General features: G+C 46.1%; 1 protein-coding gene across 4 annotated transcripts in view; it reads right to left on the bottom strand.

Annotated features, from left to right (window-relative positions):
* NRP1 (neuropilin 1) overlaps positions 1-18,241 on the bottom strand; it is a 170,460-nt gene that overhangs the window by 35,814 nt on the left and 116,405 nt on the right. For all 4 annotated transcript variants that reach the window (XR_015696320.1, XM_087712543.1, XM_087712542.1 and 1 more), the window contains exons 10-11: positions 17,374-17,518; positions 11,899-12,233 (exon numbers count right to left, since the gene is read on the bottom strand). Coding sequence is in view for 3 of the 4 variants with exons in the window: in XM_087712543.1 (XP_087568669.1) it covers positions 11,899-12,233; positions 17,374-17,518 (480 nt within the window). In the remaining variant the exon portion in view is untranslated. The remainder of the gene's footprint in view (positions 1-11,898; positions 12,234-17,373; positions 17,519-18,241) is intronic.

The raw sequence follows: 18,241 nt of genomic DNA, 5'->3' as shown, positions 1-18,241 counted from the left end.
TTAATGCTATCTTAGGTATCCTTCAGATGTCAGATATGGGGGACATAATGAAATTATTATAATACCTACCTAGTTAATCCTAAATAAATATATTAAGTATCACGGGGACAGTGAAGACTAATCACTATTTTTATTAACTGAGAAGAACAAACTTCACTGGGGTCTCTATTCAGGGGTAGGCTTCAAAAATTTCAGCAAAGGGTTCTCTGCCCAGTTGCTAGGTGGGCGTGGCCATGGTGGGTGTAGCCTAGTCAGCCTCCTGCACCATGGTGGGGGCCCATTTTCTATCCCAGGCTCTGGAGGCTTTTCTCGAGACTGAGAGGGCAAAAACTGCCTCCTCAGGCTCCAGAGGCCTTCTGGGAGGCCCATTTCTCCCCTTCCTGAGCCTCCATGTGGACCCTGCACTTACCTCGCATCCATCATGTGGAGACTCCTGGGAGAGGAGGGGTCAGTCAGGGGTGGGTTTTAAGTTTTGACGGAGGGACGACGCGCAGCCAGGTTTCAACTAACAAAACTATTTATTCAGGTTGACGGCGATTCAAGGAACGAAAACTCGCGCCAAGGTATTTATACTCTTTTTAAACCAATCACTGGCCGGGGACGAGACAGCAACTGCTGACGTCAGTCCCTAGGCCAATCAACAGTAACGTTAAGCCGGCAACACCCTCTAGAGCTCTCAGCCAATCAGAGAGCTAGAGGGTGTTACTGGCAGCAAGAATATTTAACTAATATTTAACACCCCTTTCCCCCAGTTCTGCGCATGCCCGTAACGGAGCATGCGTAGTCCTTAAGGTACGTTGGGCGGCGCCGGACCCGCCCAGATCTTCTCAGTTCAGGGGAAGTCGTCGGCGGAGGAGGACCTCCTCGTGGTAGCTCCTCCCCGAAGGGAGTGTAGCTCCGAGGCACGCCCTTTCGGGAAGGCCCAGAAGGCGGGCTCAACTGTAACGGTAGGTATGGCCGTGGGGGCGCGTCACTGGTCGTAGGAGGGACCCTCTGGGTAATGTCCTCGGATTGAGTTGTCAGGCCGGCGTCTCTGTGGTTGACGCTTGGGTAAGCAGGGCCTGGTGTGGCGAAGGCCCTTGATTGCGGTCTTCCTGTTTGAGAATGTTGTGGTTGATACATGAGGGGGCCTGGTGTGGCGAAGGCCCTTAGTTGCGGTCTCTCGGATTGAGGACTTTGTGATTGGGGCAGGTTGAGGCCTGGAGTGGCGAAGGCTTCACATTGCAACCCCGGTGCTGCGGTGTTGTCACTCGGGGGTTCGCGGCCACCAGCCTGCGACGGGAGACGCCTCCTCAATTGATCCAGGTGGCGTCTCCATTGGGATCCATCAGCCAATTGGACCCTAAAAGAACATGGGCCGGTCAGGGCAACGATAGAGCCAGGCACCCATTTTGGCTCCCCCGCAAAGGAGCGAGCCCACACTGGATCCCCTAGCTTAAAGGACCGGGGAGGGAGAACCCCCAGATTGCTCGGCTGATCCCCTGAATAGAGCGGGTGAAGCCTATCCAGGGGAGTCCGCAGGCGCCGGCCCATCAAGAGCTCCGCGGGGCTTTTGTTGGTAGTTGGGCAGGGGGTGGAATGTTGGCTTAGCAGGTAAGCCGCCACCCTTGCCTGCCAGTCGCCCCGGTCCATGCGGCTCAGTGCCTCCTTTGCTGAGCGGACCGCCCGTTCTGCCCGGCCATTGCTGGCCGGGTGGTACGGGGCTATGGGCGCATGCCGGATCCCTTGCTCGGCCAAGAACTCCTGGAAAGCGGTGGATGTGAACTGGGGCCCATTGTCCGAGACCACCACGTCCGGCAACCCATGGGTCGCGAACAGTCTCCGTAGGGCCCTAACTGTACTCTCGGCTGTGGTAGAGCCCATGAGGACTAGCTCCACCCACCGAGAGTAGGCATCCACCACAACCAGGAAATTCTGGCCGTGGAAGGGACCAGCGAAATCGATGTGGAGGCGCGACCATGGGCCTCTCGGAGCCTCCCACTCACGAGCAGGCCCGGCTGGGGGGTTGGGCCTGGATAATTGACAGGTCGTGCAGCGGCCTACATGGGCCGCTATCTCTGTGTCCAGCAAGGGCCACCAGACATAGCTACGGGCCAATGCCTTCATTCGTGCTATGCCCGGGTGGTCCTTGTGGAGCAGATCCAGAACTAGTGGCCGGAGCGCGGTGGGGATCAGCACCCGATCCCCCCAGATGAGACACCCCCCATGGAGGGAGATCTCGGCCTGGCGATTTTTAAAGGGCTGGAAGCCCTCTGCCACTTTGTCTGCTGGCCATCCTCGTAACACCCAGGAAGAGACCTGGGACAGGACCGGATCGGCCTTCGTGTGGGCCGCTACGTCTGCGGCAGAGAGTGGAAAACCGGAGGCGGCAATGGAGAGGACAGAGAGAGAGGGGACGGGGGCGGTGTCCGTCTCCGGTAGTGGGCAATGGCTGAGGGCATCTGCATGCCCTAGCTGTTTGCCCGGACGGTAAAGCAACGTATAAGAATACGCTGCGAGGAACTCCGTCCAGCGAGTCATGCGGGGGGATAGAATGGAGGGAGTCGGCTTGTCCCCCGCCAAAAGCCCAAGGAGTGGCTTATGGTCGGTGACAAGGGTAAAGTGCCGACCGTAGAGGTAATCGTGGAACCTCTTAATCCCGGACACTGCAGCCAGAGCCTCCTTGTCGATCTGACTGTAGTTGCGCTCCGCCGAGGAGAGTGTCCGGGAATAAAAGGCCACAGGGGCTTCTGAGCCATTAGGGAGGATATGGCTCAGAACCGCCCCTACACCAAATGGGGAGGCGTCACACGCCAACGTCAGAGGCATCCCATCATGATATTGAATGAGAACTGCCGATGACGTCAGCGTCTCTTTGACAGCCGCGAACGCATGCGCTTCGCGGCTCCCCCAGCGCCAGGCCGCGGATCGGTCGAGCAACCGATGCAGCGGCTCGGCTAGTGACGCCTTGTGAGGGATGAAGGGGGCGTAAAAATTGAGCAGCCCTAAGAACGCCTGTAGCTCCGCCCTGGAGGTGGGAGCAGGGGCGTTCTTAATGGCGGCAATTTTAGATGGTGTAGGGTGAATGCCTTGGGCATCTATTAAGAAGCCCAAGAATTCTACCCTAGGGACAGCAAATGAGCATTTGCTGCTTTTCAATTTCAATCCCGCGCCCCTGAAACGACAGAGGACCTTCCTTAATATTTCGATGAGTTCTGAGAGGCTCGTTGCAGCGATCAGAACATCATCGAAATATGGAACTACCCCCGGAAGTCCATGGAGCAGGCGCTCCATGAGGCTTTGGAAGATCCCCGGGGCCACGGACACACCGAATTGTAGGCGGCGACAACGGAAAGCCCCACGATGGGTGACGATGGTCTGGGCAGCCGCCGCATCGTCATCCACCGGGAGCTGTTGATAGGCTTGCGCCATATCCAGTTTGGCAAATATGCAACCCTGCCCCAAGGAATGGAGCAGGTGTTGCACAACAGGGACTGGATAGGGGTTTGCCTGAAGGGCCAAGTTGATCGTCGACTTGTAGTCGGCGCAGATTCTCACCGAGCCATCCGGTTTGATCGGGAGGACTATGGGTGTCTCCCATGGAGCATGATCAACTGGCTCGATGACCCCCTGCGCCAATAATTTGTCAAGTTCGGCGTCAACCTTGGCCCTTAAGGCAAAAGGCACCCTGCGGGCTTTCAGCCTAATAGGAGCAATCTGAGGATCCAAACTAAGGGAGATGGGGGTTCCTTTGTAACACCCTAGCTGTCCATCAAACACATCAGAGAACTCCTGTAGGACGTCCTCAATTGTAGAAGAATTTACCCGGTGCACCCCCCCAATGGACAGTCCCAGTGCCGGAAACCAGTCAAGGCCAAGAAGGGCCGGCAAGTCATTCCTTACAATTATAATTGGCAGCTCCCCCTCAAATTTGCCATACTTAACATGAATAGGAAAGGATCCCAGAACAGGGATCAACTTTCCCTGGTAGTCCCTTAAGAGTACCCGGGATGGGGCTAACTTAGTTTGGGAGACGGTCGGGCAAAGGTGTGAGAACATGTCCCAAGATAATAATGATCGGGAGGAACCAGAGTCCACCTCCATTTGGCAAGGCTGACCTGCCAGGTGGACATTGGCTGTGATTTTGCGATTTCCCGAGGAGGCCTGATTGATGGAACTTTCCGCTTCCTGCGGCTCGGACACGTTGTGGCAGTCGTCTCCTCTGCGAGTTGGTCTCGGTGGCTGCTGGCGGCGCTGCTGCGGCTTGGGTTTCTCGTTAGTCCGGAAGAAAGCAGGAGCTGGCAAAGAGGCTCGGCAGACTTGGGCGATGTGCCCCTGCCTCTGACAGCGGCGGCAGATTGCGTTTCTAAATTGACAAGTTTGGCGGTCGTGGCGGCCTCCGCAACTAAGGCAAGACACCTTGGAGTTTTGCGGTGTGGCTGTTGATGGTGCAGGTTGCTTCCGCCGCGGTTGGGCACGGACTTGGCCGACGTTGTCGGGCTCCAGGTCCTCAGTAGGTGAAAAATCATCATAGTCAATTTCATGTACTTGTGAGGCCATTGGAGTGAAGGAAGCTTGCCCTGTCGTTTGAGATGACAGCTGCAGCCGCTCCAAATCTGCTGTTGATTGTTCAGAGAGCTCAGCTGCTCTGGCGATCTCTACTGCCTGGAGAAGTGTAATGTCGTGATGGCGGAACATGCGGCTTCTTAAATGTACATCCCGCACTCCGCACACGAACTGCTCGACTAAATTTTCTTCGAGGTTCGAAAAATCGCACTGGGCCGCCACAGTGCGCAGGGCTTCCAAAAATTGACTGATCGTCTCCCCCGGCTTCTGTACTCGTCTCCTGAACGCGAAGCTGCGGGCAATTTTGGACGGCGTTGGGGCATAGTGCCCCTTCAATTTCGCCATCAAGTTGTCCCAGCCTAATTTGTATGCGGGTCTGGGAGCAGCCATAGCTCTGGCTGAGGCAAACATTGAGGGTTCGCAGCATGATAAGAAGAAGCTGCACTTCTCCTCATCTGTTTGAGCCTGGTTTTTGGTAGCGATTAAATAAGTTTCAAAACGCTCCATGAATCCTTCCCAGGATTCGCCGGCGGAGCCGAAAGGAGCGAAGGGCGGCAATGAATTCATTTTAATTAAGAGTTCAGTAGGCTGACGTGTGAGGAGCGGAGTGACGGAGGTCGTGACAGGAAAATTTTTCCTCAGCGTTCGGTGCCGGCGCGGATAGCGACTTACAGCAGCTAGCTGAAATAACCTCTCTGTACTCTAACCTAGGCTTGCGTGGAATCGCCGGATCCCACCTTCGTCGCCAGTTTTAAGTTTTGACGGAGGGACGACGCGCAGCCAGGTTTCAACTAACAAAACTATTTATTCAGGTTGACGGCGATTCAAGGAACGAAAACTCGCGCCAAGGTATTTATACTCTTTTTAAACCAATCACTGGCCGGGGACGAGACAGCAACTGCTGACGTCAGTCCCTAGGCCAATCAACAGTAACGTTAAGCCGGCAACACCCTCTAGAGCTCTCAGCCAATCAGAGAGCTAGAGGGTGTTACTGGCAGCAAGAATATTTAACTAATATTTAACAGTGGGATTTGGAGGTTCTCCAAATTGGCCATAATATTAGTTATGGGTTTTTCTGAACCTGGGCAAAACCATAGCAGCCCACTCCTTTTGAGTTCTGAGGCATCAATAACTGAGGAGGCAGCAATTCACTTAAATTGCGTTTATTAACGATAACAACTAAACTGACAGAACCGCACAAACCCTGTCTTACAGCTATTTATACTTGTAGCTGCCAGACGGGAAACCAATGGGAGAGCTGTATTTGTTCCGCTGGCCGGCAGGCATGTCTGGACCAATCAGGGGCTTTTTTCTTAGACGCCACCTGCCGGCTGTGTCTGATAGAACACAACAACTCCTGTCTCTATTGATGAAATGTTTACTTAGGAATTAGCAATTGTTTTCAGTTCAGATATCTCATTCCATTCGCCATTTGGCCAGGCATTAAAATGCAGAAGGATGTCTCCAATGGTGGGAAATATAATTAAGCAGGAAAAAGGACACAAGCAGCAGATTAGGGCTTAGTATTCTTTGAAACATTCTGGATATGTCTGTCTCTTTTTGAAATTTAACAGCGCTTGCTATTTGGGTGGTAGCAGCTACTCTAGAGAAAGGAAGCTCTGGAATGCATCAAGGTCATAATTATACATAAATAATTGCTCTCATTGTGTGCTTCTGGCTGAAATGATCGAAAGCAACTGTGTGTGCTCTTACTGCTATGCGTCTTTTTACCAGATCAGGGCTGGAAACAAAGAATTTGTACAGTTTGGAAGGAATGACTACCCTTTTTAAAATGGGTACGTCTGATAGTTGGATCCCAGTCTTCACTATCAGTTTTACAGAATACCATGTGAAACACCTCCAATACAGTCTATAAATCAGATAATTTAATAAGGTGGTTACCAACCAATCTAGCTTTTAAATCATATTTATTTTTGCAATATCAAAAAGCTGAGAACATGGACCAAAAATTAAGAAACATTCTATCTACTTATCAATATTGTAGGAAAGTAAAAAAAAAAAACACACACACACAATGCCAGTTGCAAATCTTCCCTCAACCCACACCTCAAAAAGGGAAAACTTTGCTAGTGCTCTTGCTATTTTTTAAAAGTTCTGTTATATGCAGGTATATATGATGCAAGTTGTTTTTAGATACAAAGCTACCTTTCTTCTTACATTTAAAAGTCCCTGCAAGATGTGATAGTGAAATTATATCATGTTGATGATTTTTTCAATACTGTATTTATTTATTTAGTTAGTTTATCGAACATGTAGAAGACAATAGGTATAAGTGTAAACATGGCCATGGACTAGGAAATTAGTACAGATAAATGGGAACAGTAAGACAGGGATGGTAGACACACTGGTGCACTTATGTACGCCCCCTTTACAGACCTCTTAGGAATGGGGTTGAAGTGGACCAAGGAAGAACAAGGCAGGAGGCTCCTGAGGTAAAGTAACAGCTCTTTATTAAACAGTTCCGAACAGTAGACAGGCTAGCAGTAGATCAGGACTCCGCCCTGCTTGATAGCTATTTATATGGAGCTGTCAAGCAGGGAGGCCAATAGGCGTGCGTCTGACAGCCCGCGCTCAGCCATGCCGCACCTAGGGTGAATTCCCTGGGGGTCAATCATGAAGCCCAGGAATTCCAACTTAGGCACAGCAAAGGAGCATTTGCTGCACTTTAATTTGAGACCCGCGCCCCTAAAACGGTTGAGGACCTTCCGAAGTACTTCGATGAGCCCTGAGGGCTGGTAACAGCGATCAGGACGTCATCGAAGTAAGGGACAACGCCAGGGAGCCCATGGAGCAGCCGCTCCATGAGGCTCTGGAAGATCTCTGGGGCAATGGAAACGCCGAATTGGAGGCAGTGACAACGGAAGGCCCCATGGTGGGTGACAATGGTCTGAGCAGCCACCGCATCATCATCCACCAGGAGCTGCTGGTAGGCCTGCGCCATGTCCACTTTGGCAAAGGTGCAGCCCCGCCCAAAGGAATGGGGAAGGTGCTGCACCACAGGGATTGGATAGGGGTTTGCCTGGAGGCCAAGGTTGATGGTGGACTTGTAGTCGGCGCAGATCCTGATGGACATGTCGGCCTTGACAGGGACCACTATTGGGGTCTCCCATCGCGAGTGGTCGACGGGTTCCAGGACTCCCTTGCCAACATCTTGTCAAGTTCTGCATCAACCTTAGGCCTCAAGGCAAAAGGTGCCCTGTGGGCCTTCAGCCTAATAGGGGCAACCTGGGGGTCTAGGTTGAGGGAGATAGGGGTCCCCTTGTACTTCCCCAGCTTACCATCAAAAATGTTGGCGTACTCTGCCAGGACATCTTTGATGCCAGAGGCGTGTCTGCTGTGAGGTGCAACCCGGAGAGGGAGAGGCCCAATGGGGCGAACCAATCCAGGCCCAAAAGAGCTGGCAGCGGCTTGTGGACCACCAGGATAGGAAGGCAGCAACCCCTTCCCCCATACTCCACCCGCACTTCATAGCAACCCAGGGTAGGAATCTGAGTCCCCAGGCAGTCCCATAACATAGTGTCTGGTGGAGACAGCTGGGACTTCGGGATGCTGGGGCAGAGGCGGGAGAAGGTGGCCCATGAGAGGAGGGAACAGGAGGACCCAGAGTCCACCTCCATTATGCATAGCAACCCCTCAAGGAAGAGGGGCACAGTTATCTTTTTAGAGCCAGCCGACGCCTGGCTGACCGACTCTGCAGGGGTGGCAGGGAGGTCTTTGTCAATGGCGAAGCAGTTGACAAAGTGGCGGGACTGCTGACGGCGGGTTATCTGGTTCCGCAGCGTGCGGGCTGGCCGTAGGATTGCTTGGAAGCCTCAGGCTGCGGAGAAAGTGGCAGGGTGGTCTGGCAGACTTGCTCCAGGTGTTGCAGCGGTGGCACACAGACACAGCCTCCGCAACCAAGGCAGGTGGCCGCTGCCGCAGCGGTGCAGGGCAGCGCCATCTCAGAATGGCCCTCAGGCGGTCAACCTGGTCTTCCTTGTCAGGGTCAGGCAGTGGCACCAGCTCATCAATCAGGCAAGCCCGGTGCGCAGGCAGAGGAGGCAGAAGCAGGACCCTGGCCATCTCAATGGTAGATTGCTCGGACAGCTCTGCTGCCCTAGCCTTGTCTACAGCTTGTGGCAGGGTGATGTCAGCCTTTGCTAGGAGCTGCCGCTTGAGCCGGATGTCCTGCACTCCACAAACAAATTGCCCAACTTGGTTGTCATCGGGGTCTGGAAATTCACACTGAATGGCAGCACTTCTGAGGGACTGGAGAAACTGGCTAACCAATTCAGTCTGTTTTGAACACACTGCTGGAAGTAATGGAAAAGGTAGGAGCATAGTGGTTCTTCAGCCCAGCCATCAGCTCGTCCCAGCTCAGCTCGTAGACTGGCCTCGGAGCTGCAAAAGAGCGGGCTGTGCCGAATATTTCGGGACCGCAGGCACTAAGAAAAAAACTGTACTTGTGTGCCTGCAAGTATCCCTGCCTGTTGTTCGCTATCAGGAAACACTTGAACCGCTCCAGGAACCCGGCTCACGACTCGCCGGCGGTTCCGAAAGGAGCGAACGGGAATATAGCAATAGCAGTTAGACTTATATACCGCTTCATAGGGCTTTCAGCCCTCTCTAAGAAGTTTTTACAGAGTCAGCATATTGCCCCCAACAACAATCCGGGTTCTCATTTTACCAACCTCGGAAGGATGGAAGGCTGAGTCAACCCTGAGCCGGTGAGATTTGAACAGCTGAACTGCAGAACTGCAGTCAGCTGAAGTAGCCTGCAGGGCTGCATTTAACCACTGCGCCACCTCAGCTCTCTAGCAGCCATGGCTCTAGCGGCTAAGGTCTCTCGGCAGCGCGGAGAGAAATAAAAAATGAATTCTCTGTCTCTGTCCTAGGCTGTTAATCAGGGCCTGTGGATCCCACCCTGGTCGCCAGTGAAGTGGACCAAAGAAGAACGAGGTAGGAGGCTCCTGAGGTAAAGTTAACAGCTCTTTATTAAACAGTTCCGAACAGTAGACAGGCTAGCGGTAGATCGGGACTCCGCCCTGCTTGACAGCTATTTATATGGAGCTGTCAAGCTGGGAGGCCAATAGGCGTGCGTCTGACAGCCCGCGCTCAGCCATGCCGTGCCTTAGCCAATCAGGCGGGGCCTGGCTGTTGCTGGCTGTCAATCGTAGCTGCAAGGACTAAACAGGGGTGAGGTCCACGGTAGACAATTTAAGATTGTCGTAACCTTAAGGTTGGGGGTTAAAGGATGTAACAATGGGTCAGGTAGAGCATTCCAGCCTTGACACTTCCCCAACATCTGTTGTTACATTGTCATAACTGAAATGGATGAGGTACCACAGTATGGCTTTATCCTTCATTACCTTGCAGATGGAAGTTAAAATCCAGCCCAATTATAAGAATATTGTTCTGGCTCAGATTTCTCTTATTTGGCTTTTGTCTTGGTAGTGGCTCTCCCCTTTGTCCTCAAGATTATTCCTTCTGGAAGAATAACTTTGGACCAGTCAGCCTAATCTAACCCACAGGTGGACAGTTGTGAAGAAAAACAATAAGGAGTTCTCTGTATATTACCATGCGTTCCTAACAAAATGAGTGATATGAATAAAAATAAATACATAAATTCTATAAAAGAAAAGCCTATTTATTATAGGGATCCATTCTTGTTACTATGGAATCCATCCTTAATTACTGTTTAGATAATAAAATATAATAATTCATATTGTGTGGTGTGTCTGATTTTGAATATGTTGTACAAGAAAAAGAGCAAAATTATTAAATAAAAATAGCAGTTCAGCTGATTATTACAGCAATATGAACAGGTAAAAATCTATCACATGGTGCTTTCCCTCAAATAATGTATTCAGTAAATTCTGTTTCTTTTCAAGAAAGATATTTGCTTTTAATTTATTCTTTTAATCAGTGTAGTCAGCAGTACATATAGCAAAGCTTAATTAATATTTTAAAATTGCCTGTCCTGTTTTAAATTCTTGTAGCTTTCTAATATCTCAGGATTTTACCCAATTTCCCCACAGACAGAACAATTTAAAAATATTCTGAATATTTACTAGGATTATGCATGTTATAAAACTTTTTTTAAAATAGATTTTGAAAACTAACTTTTCTAAGAAATTAAGACTCTGAATGGACATAATATGTCTGCCAGCATTCATTTTGCCCGGACTGCTAGTTTTGACAGTAAGAACAAATGCTCTGAATTAATACCAGAAGACTAAGTAACCCAAAATATGTCACAGCAAAAAAATATGCTATTTATTTTCTGCTTCATTTAGACGGCTATGTCAGGACAATCTGCATTTCTAATACAAGACAATGTAAGATCCCATTGCTGGAATTATTTATTTTTTCAGACTCAAGGCCATTTAAAAATAGATCCATGATTTTCTTTCTTCCTATAGAAGTTAAGAAGTGGATACAATTTCTGGACAGGTCAAAGTTCTAGCAAACTGCTTTATATTGTGCCTGATTCTAGTAATATGGCCAAGCAATAGTTCATCATGGATTTTTTTTTAAAGTGAAGAAACGTGGGATAGTTTGCATGTACAGATAGAATAGATAATCCTGAATTTACAACAACAATTGAGTGTAGAATTTCAGTTGCTAAGCAATATGGCCATTGAGTTATCACATGATCAATTTTACAAACTTTTTTTTACCCTAGTGGTTAAATGAATTACGGAGTAATGGCCTCCCTAATTGACTTGCTTATCAGAAGTCAACAAGGAAGGTAGTAAATTGCAGTCACATAACCACCAAATGCTACAACCATTGTAAATTAGAGACGGTTGCTGGTACTAAGTACTACTTATAGCCCACAACCGAGCTATACATTTCACATTGACAAAGGGCATGATAGTTAACCAGGATGAGAGAGGGTTAATACTTGGACAGGAGACCACCAGATGGTCTTAATGCTATAGACTACACTACAAAATAGAAACATAATAGTAAAACTCTTTAAGGCGGCAATGTCTAACCATATCCACAATTTGACTAAGAAAGAATCCTTGTAGTTGCCAAACATTAAGCTTGATTCAATAGAGCCTTTATCTTTGTGTAAGTTAAGATAAAAGCATTTGAATTAACTATTTTCCTGATTATCTTAAATTAAGAGGGCAACAAATAGGTTGCTGCTAGTTCATGGATATAGAAAACATCATTATTTTCTACATTAACTGCATAGCTCTGTAGCATTTTAGGCAAAGGCCTAGCATTCCACCTGCTATTTTTATTTGGAAATTCCCAAAATGAGCCTTTTGCATGCAGATCAAAATCCTGGATATAAACAGTACCTACTGTGCTCTTCACCATGCAGGATTACAAATTTACCTTGGCTTTCTTTTTGCTGGCATCCATAATCCATTTCCAGTCTGATCCATTGTAGCTATATTCAATTTTAAATTTTCTCATGAAGACCTTGTTTTCTCTGTGTTTACCTCCTTGGACAATTATGCCCTGGACTGTCTTTTCTTCACCAAGGTCTATTTGAAGCCATTCTTTTGTATATGTATGACCAACTGGGGGTGGCAGTGCCCATCCTATACGACTTGTTATAAGACGGACATTTTCTGGAAGCCAATTCCGATCCAATTCATTTGATGCTGTAATCTGAGAGTCCGTGATGAGCCCAGACACCATACCCAGCATGCCAGAACAAGGATAATCTAAACCAAAGCAAAAGAAAGTACACAAGTGATTTGTATACACATCCCTACCATATCCATATGCATATCATTTCTGAATAGTTTTTCTGCTCATGTATTTTTTTATCATTCTTTTTATCAGCTTTTCTATCATCATTTGCAGAGAAGTGTATTATTGAATGAATTAAAATAGAATAACCAATAAGACACATTTAGAAAGCCTTGTGTTACAGACCCATAAATTGACTTATTAGGCTTAGCCAAATCTTTTCTTGATTGATGTGACTGAGCCAAAGCATGCTTCTGCAAATTTTAATCATTCTCATTCAATTTGATTGAAAAAAGAGAGGGGAATGAGGTCCTGACCACCCAAATTCCAACCTTGAAAGCACTTTATTCAAAAAGGAACATGTTCTTTTCAGTTTATTTTCATCTTGTCTACATAGAAACTCAGAACACGGAGATACCAGCACCTTATCTAGACCAGAACAAGATTTATTCACTTGATAAGGACCTCTAAAAGCAAACCCTACAGAGAAACTATAGCTAGATGCACAGGATGTGGTTCAGAAAGCATATAGAAACTTGTTGCAATAAACCTGGAACAAAGGAAGGCAACAGAGTGGGATGGGAGGTCCAGATGAAACTCTGGAGATAATTATTTGCAAGCTAAAAACTAGCTCATGCTAAGAAAAACCTGGCAAACACATCTAGTTGCATGTGCAATCTAGAAAATGAAATTTATAATCAAATGATTGAACTTCTGCTTTGAATCTCTTTTGGCTGAGGGTATAAAAATAGAATGCAAGCCTTACTTAAAGCTCCTCTTACTCTTTTGCTTTTGCTAAAGCAGCAGGAGAAGCCCCTTTGCTTTGGATCAGAAGTAAAGTGACATATTTCAACTTTCTTTGACTGCATGATTGATTGGCCTTCATTCCGGATAAACGAACCAGAGATTAGCATTTGGCCATCAGTAAGGTACAGATCACAAGCCAAGAGGACTACAGAGTAATGGAATAGTGTGTTGAAGGAACAAGTACCGATAAAGCCAACAGCAATAAAATCTTTGGCCAGTTTATAATGATGATGTTGATTCAAAAGCACCACCAGGACAAAAGTAAGTCCAAAGCACTCTGAAAACACCAAAAATAGGTGGAGGAGGGGAAACCCTTTCACATCAGAAGTTTCTTTAATTGGTAGAATATTTTCAGGAAATTGAAAGGTAGAACTTATCAGCATGAATGAAGATATTTGAGATGGATTTTTTCTCCATTCTTAAGTATTTTTGCAGCTAGCTGCATTGTGTTAAATTTTTGATTACATTGTTTGATAAAAAATAGATTGTCATCTGTATCGTATTCCTCCACCCATCCATTCACCTCTTCCTGTTATTTTCCTTTCTAATCTTTTTAGAAAGACAGAAACACTGGAAAATATGCAACAATTTTGAAATATGCAATTAATCTGATTAATGAAATATCTTAGATTAATGGATTTTATTTTAGGTAGAAAGATAGAATTAACCTCCTAGTAATTTTTTCTTTTAATTAATCTGCTTGCTTGTTCCTTGCTTCTAAAACACCCTCTTTATCTGAATAATGCAATATGAATGCACATATCATTATTACAGGTAGATATGACAAGTAAAAAGCTTACATTTCTAAATTCACTCAGACACAAGGAAGTGTATACCATCCATATGCAACATGATCTTTATTTCTTGTTCTCCACATAACTGAATAGAAATATCTTACAAGAAGAAGGAATCTAGATGACTGGTAGACTAGCACAAACATTTTTAATCATTTTTATTAATCTTCTGTATGCATTATCTCCAAAGCCTTGAACTGTTCGATTTGAAAAGAAATTAGTAACTAAATTATTATTCTATTCTTATGTAAGGTAGGATAAATGATGGATTTTGTCTAATGTTAACTTACTCCTTATACTAAATGGATAAGCATTGAGATGTTGATGTGGCCTCTGGATTGTTAGTGTGTGTTAGGATGTGGTTATTATTTACATGGTTTCATTTCCTAATTCACAAAGTTAGTATTTAGTTTCATAAATTTTCATGTTTTGCAAGTGCTCTACATATTTAATCTCTACGAATTCAGAAAAACCCTAGGTGGCAACAAAATCTACTTTTTTGAGTAGCTGTTTACTCCATCTAGTGACCGCTAAGTTTTTGCAGCTTCTATCTGCTCACATATGCTAGCCCCTCTCTCTGTTTCTCGTTTCCTCCCTCCATGTATGGATGTTGTGTGTGCATGTGCTTGTTTGTGTGCGAGCCCTTATAAAACATCTTATGAATACATACACATTATATGTATACAGTTATTTTTTAAATATTTTCCCAGTGCTAATTAATAAGCACATTAACATTTTAAGTGCTGTAGCTCAAAATACAACTACTGATTTGCACACTTGAAAAAATAGAAAATCACAATAACAATTTGCTGTCTTTTTAAGATAAACAGGAATTATTTACATGCAACCCCAGGGTTGCATGTTGAGTCTCTTACTCTATATACTTTATGTCCATGACTGCATTCCCATTCATACTAGTAATACTATTAGTAAATTTGCAGATGATACAACAGTGGTGGGACTCATCTCCGGGGACGGGGGACGGGGGGCTCTGTCTATCGAGATGAAGTGGAGCAGTTGCTTTGGTGGTGTGGAGACAATAACTTGGTCCTTAACACCAAAAAGACCAAGGAGCTTATAGTGGACTATAGAAGGAATAGATCAGACATCCAGCCTTTGCTTATCAATTGAGACCGAGTGGAGCAAGTGGGCAGTTTTAACTTTCTGGGTGTTATCATAAAAGAGGACCTGACCTGGGGCACTCACATTGCAGCACTGGTCAAAAGGGCCCAGCAGAAATTATACCAGTATGTTTCCCCAAAAATAAGACAGGGTCTTATTTTCTTTTGACCCCCAAAATATGGCTTGGGTCTTATTATCAGAGGAGGGCTTATTATTTTGGGGTTGCTGGGCATCTGCTCTCTTGTGAGTAGGCTCCCAAAGAGCCGGGTACATCCTCAGGGGCAAACGGCTGTGTTGGGCTGTCACAGCAGTGCAACACAGCAGCCATGAGGTGACCACGGTCATGAACAGCCACCTGGCAAACCTCCTTTCCAGCCAGGCATAGCGCCATTCACTGACCTAGGAGTATCCTGAAGGCACCAAGCCGTGTGAGCATCTGTTCCTCGCCCCCTGCCTCCCATGGCTTGGCACCTTCGGAATACCCCTAGGTCAGTGAATGGTGCTTTGCACTGCTGGAGAGGGTAGTTACATGAGCGCCTGTTCCACTCCCCGCTTGTGCACCTCCCAGCCTCACCATGCCATGGCCCAGCTGTTCCTGCCAGGCCAGGCACCGCTGCCGCCCCTGCTGCCATTCCAGCCTGGCTTTTTCTTGGGCTTCCAAACTCCAGAGATCGCCTGCCTAGTCTTCTGGCAGTAGTCGCTCTAGGAGTGCGCTCTATGGTTGATTGGCTGTCCCAGCAGAGTATTCTGGCAGCCAGCGCACAACCATAGAGCTCACTCCCAGAGCGGCCACTGCTAGAAGACTTGGCAGCCGATCTCCGGAATTTGGAAGCTGGGAAAGAAGCCATGCTGGAATGGTTGGTAGCGGCAGCCGCGGTGTCCTGGCCGTGAGAGCTGGCCAGGGTATGTTGAAGCTGGGAGGTGTGTGAGCAGAGGGTGGAACAGGTGCTTGCACAACCCTCCTTTCCAGCCGTGCAGAACGCCATTCACTGACCTAGGGATATTCCGAAGGTGCCATGCCATGGGAGCCAGGGGGTGGGATACAGGCGCTTACATGGCTTGGTGCCTTCGAGATACCCCTAGGTCAGTGAATGGCACTGTGCCTGGCTGGAAAGGGTGCGACAGTGCAACACAGCCGTTCACCCCTGAGGCTGTTCTCGGCTCTTCAAGAGCCTGCTCGCAAGAGAGCAACCTCCTGGCAACCCCCTTCTCCATCTGGGCACAGTGCCATTCATCAACCTAGCAGTATCCTGAAGGTGCCAAGCAACACGAGTGCCTTTGCCCCCCATTCCCATGGCTTGGTGCCTTTGGGATACCACTAGGTCAGTGAGTGGCGGTCTGCCTGGCCGGGGGTGGTGGTGGGGGAAGAGCTTATATTTTTGCCCACCCGAAAAATATGGTATGGCTTTATTTTCAGGACGTCATATTTTCATCCTGGTCCATGGTACTGATGAAAAATTGCTGGTGACCTTTTACCGCTGCACCATAGAGAGTATTTTAACTTACTGCACCTGTGCATGGTTTGCCAATTGCACAGTGGCAAATAGGACAGGGCTCCAGAGGGTTAATGTCATTGCCCAGAGGATCATTGGTTGTCCTCTCTCCTCTTTGGAAGAGCTTTATAGCTCCCACTGCCTTAAGAAAGTTCTAAACATTCTTAAAGATCCATCTCACCGTGGGCACCCTTTTTTTGAACTATTACTATCTGGCAGATGATATGGGATACTAAAAAGAAGGACAAATAGGCTGAAAAACAGTTTCCCAGGGCAACTATAACTATATTGAATTATATGGTGTAGTGCAATATTAATGCAATATTGGGTTTCCAATTTCAATTATATAGCATGAGAAGGATGTATCTTTGTATTTTTATTTTTATAGTTACAATGTACACTGAAGATGGCATTTAATTTTGTTATATGATGTGCAATGACAATAAAATATCTCTGTCGACTGTCCAGTTGGCAAATCCAGAAAAAGAAACTCCTGGTACATTATTTTATTTTATAAACTTTACTGAATAAACCACATTGGCACAGAAGAAGCGAAACCAACTCTGAGCTTCCTGTGCAAAAACAAGCATAGTTAATCCCCCTTTCCCTACAGACCACCCACAGTCCATTACGTCCACCAATAATTTCTATTCATATTATTATGGGAACCAGCAGGCCACGCTGGGACATCTGCTTGGGGTGTCCTTGAGGGGGGAGCAATGTCTCACAGAAACCTACAAAGATGAATGTCATTCCTCCCATCCTTGCATTCCATTCCACCCCTCCCTTTTCTTTGTCAAGTTGGAATGAAGCGGAATATAGGTAAAAGTGTAGATGAGTCCTGACAATCACTCTTTTAAAAACAAACAATAAGGTAAATTCTTCATCATCCTTACCAGTAATTTTACAGCCATAGATTTCAAATCTCAGTGATATTCCAGTTTCCCAGGTTACAGGCTTGATTCTAACAAAACGTGTCAGAACTGGCTTGGGAAAAGATCTATAAGCAATCTCGGTTGGGTTGGTGTTCCCCATGAATAGCTATAAAAGAGAAACCATTTAAAAGATTCCTTAAAATATTTCAACTGTGTTTGTTTACTCACATAAATATATGAGTTATATTGTAAAAATGATTGATGATAACAATGTTAGTAACAATTATAAATTCAAAAATGATCACATTCCTACAGAAGAAAAGAATAATGCAGAGTAAACATAGAATACTGAATTCCTGCAGTTCCATATCGTAACTTATAACTGACAATTTTTACTTAGATAAAGTTTAACAATATAGAACTGTAGAATAAAACATAGCGGGATTAAGATTACTGCTAAGGACAAAATTTGACTCATTGAAGGTGAGGATATATTGTTTTGACCAATTTAAGGTGAGGCTACCTTACTTTCTTATGAATAATTTGAATGCATAGTTTTCTTATGATAATTCCAATATTTAGTATAATCTAAGTATTCTATTTTTCTATGTTTCACTAAAAATTTAATACAATCAATAAAGGCATTTAAAGACTGATAACATCTATTCTGCTCTCTTAAGAAAGTTTATTATAATAGAATTATATTTAGATGCAAAAATCCAGAAGATTATCATATGGAAGCAAAGATATATTTTAATGTTTAGTGTTATCATTTTAGTATGATTTTTGGGGGGGTTTAGCTTTTAATTGGGAGTTGCCTGGAGTTGGTTAGAAGATGGATCGCTATATAAATGTTTTACATAAACAAACAAATTTAGATTTTTTTTTT

The sequence above is a fragment of the Thamnophis sirtalis genome, unplaced genomic scaffold (assembly GCF_051295495.1).
Source record: "Thamnophis sirtalis isolate CommonGarterSnake01/CBP01778 unplaced genomic scaffold, rThaSir2_p1.2 scaffold_4, whole genome shotgun sequence".
Taxonomy (NCBI): Eukaryota; Metazoa; Chordata; class Lepidosauria; order Squamata; family Natricidae; genus Thamnophis; species Thamnophis sirtalis.
Note: the sequence above shows the minus strand (reverse complement) of the source record. Positions and strands in the feature narration are given on the sequence as shown.